Source organism: Spermophilus citellus (assembly GCF_964194105.1).
Source record: "Spermophilus citellus genome assembly, contig: SCAFFOLD_283, whole genome shotgun sequence".
NCBI classification, from domain to species: domain Eukaryota; kingdom Metazoa; phylum Chordata; class Mammalia; order Rodentia; family Sciuridae; genus Spermophilus; species Spermophilus citellus.
The window spans coordinates 275160-287671 of NW_027673068.1; the positions used below are offsets into that span (position 1 = coordinate 275160).

General features: G+C 33.5%; 1 protein-coding gene across 1 annotated transcript in view; it reads right to left on the bottom strand.

The window, feature by feature from the left end:
* The window catches only part of LOC308640165 (disintegrin and metalloproteinase domain-containing protein 5-like), a gene marked incomplete at both ends in the record, with an annotated part of 106535 nt that overhangs the window by 37832 nt on the left and 56191 nt on the right, over positions 1-12512 (bottom strand). The window contains 3 exons of the mRNA XM_081312175.1: positions 4344-4563; positions 5298-5388; positions 7442-7640. Of these exons, the coding sequence (XP_081168301.1) occupies positions 4344-4563; positions 5298-5388; positions 7442-7640 (510 nt within the window). The remainder of the gene's footprint in view (positions 1-4343; positions 4564-5297; positions 5389-7441; positions 7641-12512) is intronic.

Below are 12512 nucleotides of genomic sequence, written 5' to 3' on the forward strand. Positions count from 1 at the left end.
GAGAGACAGGAATTGGAAAGAGTGGAATGAATCAGTCATAACTTTGCTATGTTCGTATATAAATACACAACCCGTGAAACTCTACATCATGTACAACCACAACCTGTCCAAAAACACTTTAATGTCATTTATATCTAAGAAGAACAAATTAGGTGAAAGAAAAAGAAAAAACCTTCCCAAGTCGCATAGGATCTAAACCCATGCCATCTTGTTTTGGGGTTTGCCTCTTTGGTACCCTGCTATCAAGCCTCTCTTTGTGAGTGGTTGGGAGAATGTATCCTAGAACTTAATTTTGCTGTTCATCTTGTTATATTATTTCATTCCTCCTAGCATCAGTGTGAGAAATAAAGAGAAAACCTGACACATACAAAAAAAAATCAGGAATCAGAATGCATAGTCTACTCACCACTTCAATTCAACATAGTTCTAGAAGTCCTATTGAGAGCAATTAGGTTAGAAAAGAAACAAAAGGGATGTATATTTGCAGAAAAGAAATTAAACTATCCCTGTTTTCAGATGACATTATGTTATATGGAAAAAATTCTAAAGACTCCACCAAAAACTGTTTAAATTGTGAACAAATTTGGTAAAGTCTTAGAATACAAAATCAACGTGTAAAAATCAGTAGTGTGAGTCATATGCTAACAACAAACTACCTGAAAAACCAATTCAGAGTTCAATCCAATTTACAACTGCTAAAATTAAGATTCTTAGGTGTAAATTTAACAAAGGAGGTTGAAGTCCTACACAAATTATAGAGCATTGCTGAAAGTATGAGATAAAGAAGTAGGAACATTTATATTTCATTTTCTCTCATCAAAGGGTTTCATCTCTCTTCTAGTTTATTCTTAATAGGTTGGTTTCTGAAAAACTTGAATGTAAGAGCTAACAGTACAAACAATGGCTCTGTAGCAACTAGAGCCAGCACTCAGCATTGCACAATATTTCCCTCTTGCTTACCCCAGTGATATATTCTGGACTACTCATTCTTCCTGAAAAGAGTATGGTCATGAACTGAGTAGGATGTCTATAGCCCCCAGTGTTAGTGCTATCTCCTTAATGACCTACTCCTACGATTTCATGGGTTTGCATTCCTGGGTGACTTTAGAACACAGAAAATAGAGAAGTGCATGTACAAAAGGCTCACTTTTAGCAGCTATCTCCCCAGAATGTGCATTTGAAATGTGAATATAGCACTTGCAATAGATCCTATTCTCGGTTTAGTGCAGAGAAAAAGGGAGATAAGTACCTAGAATCAGCATTGTCATTAATATGGAAAAAAATGGAAAACACAGTTACACCCCCAACCTTCCAGCTACCTATGAATTTTGGTTACTACTTTACCAGTGTTGGAATACTATTAGGACAGGGCACGTCCTAAGCTCCATGAGACCATAAAAAAACAGAGACAGAGGTCAGAAAAAACAAAAAATTATTTGAGAAAAACGTTAACGTTTCCCACTAAGTAGATCACTGAGATCCTCCTCCTACCTGAGGTGAGTCTTCAAGATGGGAGGGGTAGTTCTTTATCAAATATGTATGAATCAACACAGAGAATGAAGGTTAATGAGAAAATATACTTCAGTTAATAGAATAAGATAAAATTTCTGGAAATCAATCCGAGTTAGTGATATATGATGTATCTGACAAGAATTCAAAATAATAGTTTTTAAAATGCTCATCAAAGGCAGGAGAGAAAAGCAAGAATAAACTGAGAGTGTCAATTTAAAAATAGAAAGAATTAAAAAGTGAAAAATAAAAATTACAGATCTGAAGAATACTGTCGTTGAACTAAAAAATTCAATTGGGCATTCAATAGCAGATTAGATCATGTAGAATGAAGACCAACTGACATGAAGATAGGTCCCTGGAAGTCATCCAATCTAAGGATCAAAAATCAAAAGAGCAAACACAATTTAAGGGACTTATGAAAGACTGCCATTCACAATAATACAAGCATTATTGCTATACCTAAATAATAAAACAGAGAAAATACATATATATATATATATATATATATATATATATATATATATATATATATTCAAATAAATAATGGCAGAGAATGTTCTAGTCCTGGCAGACCTAGATCAAGGAAGATTACAAGACACTAAATAATATAGATCCAAAGTAATCTACATCAAGGCACACCAAAATCACAATGTATAAAGTTATAAACAAAGGGACAATATTGAGAGAAGGGGAAAGTAAATTAAGTTATATAAAAGGGAACCTCTATCAGAGTATTAGCCAATTTTCAGCAGAATTTTCATAGGTCAAAATGTACTGGGATGATATTTTCAAAATACTGAAAGAAAAAAGAAAGTGCCAAACAAAATATTACACCCAGTAATCCTGCTTCTCAAAAAATTAGTTATTTACAAATAAGTTAAAATATGGAACTACCATTTGCTAAGTATAAATTCAAGTACTTTGGTCAGTTAAAAATCTATAAAACAGTAATGTGTTTGGGTTTATAAAATGTGACTCATAAATTGATGGCATTAAAATATTTGTTATGTACTATCGAGAGACATTTAATCTTTGAAGGAGGAAAATACAGGCTGACCTCAATTGGTAAAGAGAAGGTACTCAAGAAAATTTAGCACTCTTTCCTGATAAATAAACTAGAGAGAGAAGAAAATTACTTAAATGAAATAAAAATTGTATATGAAAATCCAACAGTAAATAATGTAGTTGATAATAAAAAAATTAAGGTCTCTTAAGATCAGGAACAAGATAAAGATGCCTGCTTTCATCACATATATTCAACATAATACTAGAAGTTCTAACTAATACAATTAGGGATGAAAAAAATGGCATAGAAATTGGAAAGCAAGAAGTAAAACCATCATTGTTTACACATGATATGATGTTATATGTAGAACACTCTAAGGAAAACACCAAAAAATGCTATTAGAATAAATGCATTCAGCAAAGTATCAAGATAAAAAACCAACAAAAAATTTAGTTGCATTTTTATACACTAACAATGGACAATCTGAAAAGATAACTACTCATATAATTCAATCTATGACAACACCAAAAAGAAAAAAATACTTAGAAATTAACCAATGAAGTGAAAAACTGGGACTATGAAAACAACAAAACATTAGTGAAAGAAACTAAAGACATAAATATATGGAACCACATTTCACATTCTTGGTTTCAAAAAAATATTGTTAAAATGTGTATACTATTCAAAGTAATCTACAGATCCAGTGCAATTCTCATCAAAATTCCAATAATATACTTTACAGAAACAAAAAAATCAGAACTTAAATTCATATAGAGACTCAAGGGACCCAAGAGCAAAACAGTCTTGCAAAAAGAACAAAACTTACTACAAAACTACAGTGATGATAATAATGTGGTACAGGCCCAATGACAGAAATATTACAAATGGACTATAATAGGTCAAATAAGATATTGATCTCAATAAGATATACAAATGGCCAATGAGTACATGAAAAGATGTTTCATATCACTAATCATTATAGAAATATAAATAAAAGCTACAATGAGATAGCACTTCATATCCATTAAGATGTGTGCTATCAAAACAAGAAAATAAAAGGAAGAAAAAAACAGAAAATAAAAAGTATTGATGATAACAGAGAAAATGGAAGTCTTGTGAAATTTTCGCAGGAACATATAATGATAGTCATTATGGAAAACATTATGGTAGTTCCTCAAAAATATATATATACTTTTTACTATATTCAGTAATCCCATTTCTGGGTATATACTAAAACTAATTGAAATTGGGGTCTTGTCTTAAAAGAGATATTTTTATCCTTGCATTCATAGTGACATTATTTACAATGGCTAAACTGGGTGAGCCTCCAAATATCCATTGGCTGATGAATGGATAAAGAAAAAGTGACATATACTTACAATAGAATAATATTCAGCCTTAAAAAGAATGAAAGGAAATACTGATCACAGAACTTTATGCTAAATGCAACAAATCAGAAAGAAAAATACTGAAGGATTCCCTCCATGTGAGGTACCTGTAGAGTCACACTCATAAAGAAAGAACTCAGAATGGACCTGGGGGAAGGAGTGAATGGGATAGCTATTATTCTGTTCAACTAGTAAAGTTTTACAAGAGAAAAGGGGTCATGGAAACACATGGTAGTAATGGTTGTTCAACATTATGCAGATATTTAATACCACTAAATTATATACATCAAAATGTTTAAAGTGGGAGTCTTTATTATGTGTAATCTACTACAATAAAAATAATTGGGGAAATATGTATGGTTAGTATACTATCAAAATGAGTATAACCATAAAAATAACTATTTTAAAATAACTTGAATTTTTGTAGTTCTAATTACCATGTCAGGACCACACATGGTGCCATCTTCTACAAAGGTTTCATCTCTGTCTTCAGGAGTTTTGTAAGTGGTCAACGTATCATGAGCTGGTTTCCGGCCAGCAGGATATGTAGATACACATATTTGATCTCGTACATGTGAGTAAATTACAGAAAAATTTCCTCTTGAAATTAACTCCTTATGTGGCCATGTACAAACTAATTTTCCACATAGCATATGACTAGAAAAATAAGGGGAAAAATATCACTATTGAAATAACACAGGTAACTCAGAAAAATAAGTTAATAACATATGTTTTCTGTTGTTAGAAAATACCTAGCTGTGGCCTTCCCTATTTCTTCTAAATTGTTGACTTTCTGTCTTGGTTCCCTACCAAATGTGAAATTATAGCTTACTTTTAATTAACTTAGCATACAGCTAAGTTAAGAAGAATGTTTTATTAATGTAATCCTAGGTCTTCAGCATTTTTTTCTAAATAATAGTCTAAAAAATTACCAATGACTTACAATATGGCTCTTTTTGTTTATGAGGCAATTTAACAAGAGAAAAATGATTGTTACAGTCTGACAGCCCTTTTCTGCCTTATACTAACTTCTTAAATTTGAACAAGTGATCATTTCATTCAATTTTTCATACAAAAAAAATGGGATGAGTAATTTTTAATACACACATTTGAGATGTATAACTATATAATTTATGTCATAAATATATTATATATATGTAAACTGCCTAATAATATCTATCCCCTTGCAATAATAAATAGAGGTTTTTTATGATTACTTTTATATTATAGATTCTAAACACATGTTATTATAGGCAGTAAATAATATTGTTTAGCTCAGATAAAGAAACCCAGGCAAAATATGCCATTGTGTTTTGTACAGAAAAGTTTCTATAATTTTAGCAACCTATCACCTACATTCCAAGCATAATTGTAATTTTGTAAATACATACGGAAAACGACAAAGGCTCGCACCACAGTTTCCAAATCTATCAAGTCTGGAATTTATTTCCTCATAACAAGCAAATGAACCACCTCTAGAATCTAAAAACAACAACAATAACAACTTGGGTAAATTAAAATTCAGAATTTGTATTATATAATAGAAATAATGTATCTGCTCTGGAAATCATTATTTGATTCTGAAAGAGATGAATAGTTCCCCAGCATTAAAAGGTTGATGTTGTGAAAACTAGATTAAAAAGAGAGCTTCTAATTTTCTAATTTTAAGTTTGGTGGACTTTGTTCTATATTAAACAGAAAGTGAACAGAAAAATTATTATAAAGGTTCTGTAGTTTTAGGAAAATAAGCAGTGATGGTCCTATTTCTCCTAAAATGATTACTTTGTGTCTTAGTTCCCTGCGTATTGTAAAGATACACTTTACCTTATTAATAGAGGAATACTATCTAGAGTGTAATACTGATAACCGATTCAAAGATCATTAACTCTCTTTAACCCATACTACAGCCCCCATCCCTATTCCCTGGTATCTTAATAATCACCATATAAGAGTTATTGAATTTTAAAACTAGAAAGGACATCAATATTCATCCACTTCAGCTTTTTGATATATTTAATTATGTCTAGTTTTTAAATTGTGAAAAATTCAATTTACAATAGGTGCTCATCACTCTGACATGGTAAATTAGGAGTAACTGGAGATTGGAACATTTTAGGACAGACCCTTGATGACCATAGCTGCATCAGAAGTTACCAGGGTGCATAGTGGAGGGACAGAAAATGTCAAAGGACAATGACAATAGGAACTCCAGTAACCTACTGTGGGAATTCTCTTAGAAGAGATTCGGAGGAAAAGATGCATTTGTAACCCAGTAGGCCTAAGTCAACATTAATGACTGTTGTTTTGTTGTTGTTGTTTTCTTGTTTAGTTCTTTTGTATTGTTTTTGGTTTTGGTTTTCCTTTCCTTTGGTAGTTCAAAGATCCTTGAACAAAATGTACTTATTTTATGGCAGTTGTTAATTCCTTTATGTTTATAACTCACAATACTTTTTCACCATACTTCATTCCCAGAGCAGGTCTGTGATGAAGGTTAGTAGACACTTGTGTTTCTGCCTATGGGTGAGGAAGTCCATTAGAATGGTGTTCACATACAAGAACAACAGACTTTGACTGAGTTCCCCTAAAAAGTCCTTAGAAGACTCAGAAGAGTCAGTCTCTCTCTCTCTCTCTCTCTCTCTCTCTCTCTCTCTCTCTCTCTCTCTCTCTCTCTCACAACACTTCATGTTAAAACCTCCCTTCCATGTTCCATAGTCTGAGGTTAATTGCTTCTGGGATAGTAATTGTATGTGCTGAGGAAAATAATCCTAAGACTGAGATGCCATTTCACAAAACTTAAGGACCCTTTCTGCAGAAGATCTTTGTGTTAATGTTAGGTGGAAACTATCAGAAATTTAAGCCATGGTCTAGAACTGAAATGAGAGCCATACAAAAGTATATTCCAAAGACACAAAGCGATGTAAAAAGTTTGCTCTTGATATATGAATTTTATTGTATTATTATCATTATCATTATCATCATCATCATTTTATTATTTACTGCCCAAGGCAGTTAATCTATTAATTCCTTGGATTTATAAAAATCTTTGAAGTCTGCTAGGTAGGAAACTAAAATAAAAGGAGCACTGTCCTCTCCTTTTTTAAATCCCAAATATAAGATTTCTGAAACTAGGAAATTATGAGAAAGAGTAAATTGGGATAAAAATCCACAAATCTGGGAGATTCCAATATTGTAGGTAAACATGTTTAAAGGGACTTGGAAAGTTAACAAATTAGGAACACTAACTTAGGTTACTATGGATGACAACTGGCCCTAAGCATAGACACCAGATCAAAGAATTTCCATTATCTAACAATCAAGGTATTTTAGGAATAAATTGCTTGTCATTTTTCTACATTTGCTTATAGATATCGCAAGCAAAAACATTTTTGAAAGAATTAACGTCTGATGAGGTTAACACAAATATATACTAGGCAGGACTTTAAGTCATTAACAAATTATTTTTACCTTTTTATAGTATAAAATTGATTTTGGAATAATAATATTTAAGGAACTGAGAAAAAATTAAGTTCATTACCACTTCCGATTAAATTTTGACACTGTTTGTCAAAAGACCGACATATTCCATCAAAGCAGTAGCCTCTACCCGAATCACACTCTTGTCCGTTGCGAGAAAAAGTGTTTTCCACACAGTATGCATTTTTCCCATCACAAAATTCTTTGAAATCACAGAAAGAATCAAATGATTTCCTACAAAGTATATTAGCTGGTTTTATCTAGGAGAGGAAAGAATCATAAGAATAGTATCAATGATACTTAATTTTCTTTCTCTTTAGGTTCTAAATTCCCATTCAATGTTTTTCCTAAATTGTCAAAAGTAATTTTAAAAATGGAAAATCCCAGAGGCTTGGAAGGCTACGGCAGGAAGACTGCAAGTTCAAAGCCAGCCTCAGCAACTTAGAAAGGCCCTATCAAGGGCTGGGGATGCTGCACAGTGATTAAACCTCCCCTGGGTTCAATAACCACCACCCCCCACCGCAAAGTAAAAAGAAAAGAAAATCTCTTGTTATCTACTAAAGCATCACATAGATATTAACGAATTTCTTGTGCACATAAACAGTGGATAATGTTTCTAAGAGATGTTAGAATCTCAAAGATAAGCAGGCTGCTAAAATAGGAAGGAGCTAAAAAATTAATACAAAAATTCCTTGTAAGCCATTATGGCTATGGGCAGTTTCTGAAGTCTCTGTATTATCAATATTAAGAAACCAGCAAATATTTATGAAATGGTAATATACATCATAAATATTTTGAAAAATATTGATTTTAAAATAAGATAGTTTGAGGATACACAACATAAAGTTTATTTCATATATCATGTTGTAAACAACTAAGAAAATAATTTCTGCAGTTAGTATTCAGTGCTTATGATTTAGCTGATCTATTTCAGGGCTGCCTTCTGCATGCTTGATTGGGCAAAGAAACATTTAATCATCAACTCTGGAAACTGTCTTCTCATCAATATAAGCCTCAATTCCTCATCATTATCTTATTCAAAGTAAGTTTTCTAGTTTTCAAAGGTCCCAGAGGCCAGCTGATATAATATTCATACTTTTTCTTGAGCATTGAAAATTATTTGTAGCAAATATCACTGAAATTCTCCAAGTGATAGATGACAATAGAAAACATAGTATCTACTTGTGTCACCCAAACTTACAGAATTAACATTCAACTCAAAACCAATGAAAAAAATTTAAAATGAATAAAAGAATAATAAGAAAGTATCAACACTATTTTCCCACAACTTGCTTCCTTTTACAAATTTGTATTAATGAAAATTTTACTTTTATTCTATATTTTTCATACCTATGAATACTCAGTTTCTCAAATGCTGTCTGAACCAAGCTTAAATTTCCTACTACCTCCATGATTAATGAGTAGAGAGAAAAAAAAACATATGTGTTGGATTTCTTTCCTTGACTCTCTTGATTAATTTGATGTTGCTGGAAAATTTTAAATACTATTTTTGTTTATGACATTTTTCCTTCTAATTGTAGGGGTGGGGAAGGGGGTAAACATTTTATTCTTACCAAGACTCTCACTTTGTACATGTTATGTCTATTGTACATGTTTTGTCTAAATGCATGGTCAAAGTTTTGTCTCCTTCCGTAACTGGACCAGGAATGAGCAAATTCATTTATAACCTCTGATTGCCCCCACTACCATCTTGATTACATATTAATGAAACTACCATTATCTGTCAAAAAATCATAAGTTGAACTATGAAAAAAAATAAGTTGAACTATGTACCTTTTCACAACTGGATCAAGGGACCAATGTGAAATGTGTTTATTACCAAGTCTCGAAACATATTTTTTTAAATGTATACTTGGGCACAGGAAAATGTACTTTATTCAGTCAAAAATAATTCTACTTGGTGTAGCAATGACAAAGAAATTGGTAATCAATAAAACACTTGCCTATGATAGATAAAATAGAAACTAAATTTGTTTCAAGTCATATCTAATGTAAACAACTAACATTATGAGATGTTTAGTGATAAAAAAGTAGAACTGCATGTACTCATAATTAGATCTTATTTAAATCAAGGAAAATTTTTATGAATAAAGGTAATGAAATGAGTTAAAATTTTAAGAAACCAGGGATCCAAGATGGCAAGCTAGAGGGAAGCTGCATTCCTTATCACTCTGTGACATAGTATTCAAGCCATGGGAATACTGTTTCTCTTCAAGTTATTAGAGGACCCCTGACCCCTGCAGGAATCCCCAGTCACTGAGCTCACACAGATCATCCAGCTTCAGCGCCCACATAGGAACACCCAGGCTGTGCCCGAGCAGAACTCCCAGCCTCCAACCTGCACAGGACCCCCAGAAGCCACTCCCATGTAGGTCTCCCATCCACATGTAGACCCCCATCTACCAACATGGGGCTCTCTAATCACCTCCATCTTGGGACACTACAACTGCTGCCATAGTTGCTCCACCAGGTAGCCTGGGGACATGGGACAGGGTCTGGAGACAGCAACCCACCACAGCTCTACACACCACTGAGCTGCATCTCTGAACACGCTGACCAGTGACACCACCTTCCCCACCTTGACACCCCATCTCTGAAAGCAACCGCCTCCATCTTGGGAAACTTCTGTTGCCATCTTGGGTTATCCTCACTACCACCATCGCCATCTTTAGTTGGGGCAACTCAGAGCTTGGGACAACAGCTGGGGCCTAGAAGCAATATTAAGTTACCTATAGTCCCCCAACTCCCCCCTCCCCCATAGCCACTAACCCAGCACAGTGCTTGTGGCTAGTGGCCAGTCTGTAGCTTGCAAAGCCTGGTCCTGACCTGTCTGGTATAAAACTGCTCTCCATGACAGGTGTGCAGGCCCCATAATGCAGCCCACAAGTCCTCTGGAGAGAGAATTTCCTGATTGGGAAGTAGAAAGAGAGGGGGTAAGTGAGATATAGTATAGAGACTAAATTAGAGACTAGGAATTGTGAGGTCTACAGGAGATATATAAGGAGATAAAGCTAGGCACCCACAACACATGAGTGGGCCCCAAAGAAGATCCTTGGGGTGCACTATTCCAATGGGGATTGGAAAGTGCTATACCCCACCTTTAGGAGTTTCACCTCCAATACCAACCCTCCCACCCTAATACCTTCACCATCCTGAGGGTGTAGGTAACCAGCAAACAACAGACAACCCCACCTACTGGATAAAAAGGATAGCAGGAAAGAAGTCCAACAGAAACTGTCCTTTAATTTTCCTTTGAAATCAAATACAAGAGTCTTACAGGACACAAAATGTACAAAATCACAACAGATCTACATAAAGTCACATTATGATGAAAATGCCTATCATACAGAATATGGAGATAATTTTAAAAGCCACAAGAGATAGGAATCAGATTACATATAGGGGTAAACTAATTAGGATCTCTTCAGATTGCTCAACCCAGACCCTCAAATCTAGATGATCCTGGAAAAACATATACCAAGCTCTGAAAGAAAATGGATTCCAACCAAGAACCTTATATCCAGCAAAATTAAGCTTCAGATTTCATGATGAAATAAAAACCTTCCATGATAAACAAAAGTTAAAAGAATTTACAACTAGAAAGCCTGCACTACAGAATGTCCTTGGCAAAATATTCCATGAGAAGGAAATGAAAAACAACAATGAAAATCAGCAAAGGGAGGTATTATACTAAAGGAAAAACCAAAGTAGAAATCAAGCCAAGTTAAAAACCAATAAACAAAATGACCATGAATATAAACCCTTTCTCAATAATGACTCTGAATGTTAATGGCCTAAACTCATCAATAAAAAGACATAGACTGGCAAATTGGATTTAATAAAAAAAGACCCAACAGTATGCTACTACAAGAGACTCATCTCATAGGAAAAGACATCCCCAGACTGAAGATGAATCACATGGACTACAGAAACAAACAGGGGTTTCCCTCCTCATATCAAACAAAGGAGACATCAAGCTAAAGTTAATCAAAAGGAATAAAGAAGGCCATTTCATACTGCTTAAGGGAACCATATGCCAATAAGACATAACAATTACAAATATATCTGCCCCAAACAAATGAGCATCTATGTTTATCAAACAAACTCTTCTCAAGTTCAAGAGACAAAATTCCTAGAAAAAAGAACAAATCAACACCAAAATAGTTAAAATCAAGGCTGAAATCAATAAAACTAAAACAAAAGAAACAACTGAAAAAAATGACAAAATTAAAAATTGGTTCTTTGAAAAAATAAATAAAATTGACAAACCCTTAGCCATGCTAGTGAAGGAGAGAGAAAACTTAAATTACTAAAATGCATAATAAAAAATAAATATCACAACAGACACTACAGAATTACAAAACATAGTTAGAAACTCTTTGGAAAATTTGTACTCCAATAAAAAAGAAAATACCAAAGACATAGACAAATTTCTAGAGTCATATGATTTACCCAAACTGAATCAGGATGATATACACAAGTTAAAAAGATCAATTTCAATCAATGAAAGAAGAAAACATCAAAAGCCTATCAACCAAGCAAAGCCCAGGTCCAGACAAATTCACAGCTGAGTTCTCCAAAAGCTTCAAAGAAGAAATAATACCAATACTCCTCAAATTATTTCATGAAATAGAAAAAGAGTGAACACTTCCAGACTCATTCTATCAGGCCAATCTTACCCTAATTCCAAAACCTGACAAAGACACATCAAATAAAGAAAACTTCAGACCAATATCTCTGATGAACATAGATGCAAAAATTCTCAATAAAATTCTGGCAAATCAAATACAAAAACATATCAAAAAGATAGTGCACCATGATCAAGTGGGGTTCATCCCAAGGATGCAAGGTTGGTTCAACATACAGAAATCAATAAATGTAGTTCATCACATCGCATAGACTTAAAGGTAAGAATCATATGATCATCTCAATAAATGCAGAAAAAGCATTCGACAAAATACAACACCCCTTCATGTTCAAAACACTAGAAAAACTAGGGATAACAGGAACACATCTTATCATAGTAAAAGCTATCTATGATAAGCCCATGACTAATATCATTCTAAATGGAGAAAAATTGAAAGCACCACCTCTAAAAACTGGAACAAGAC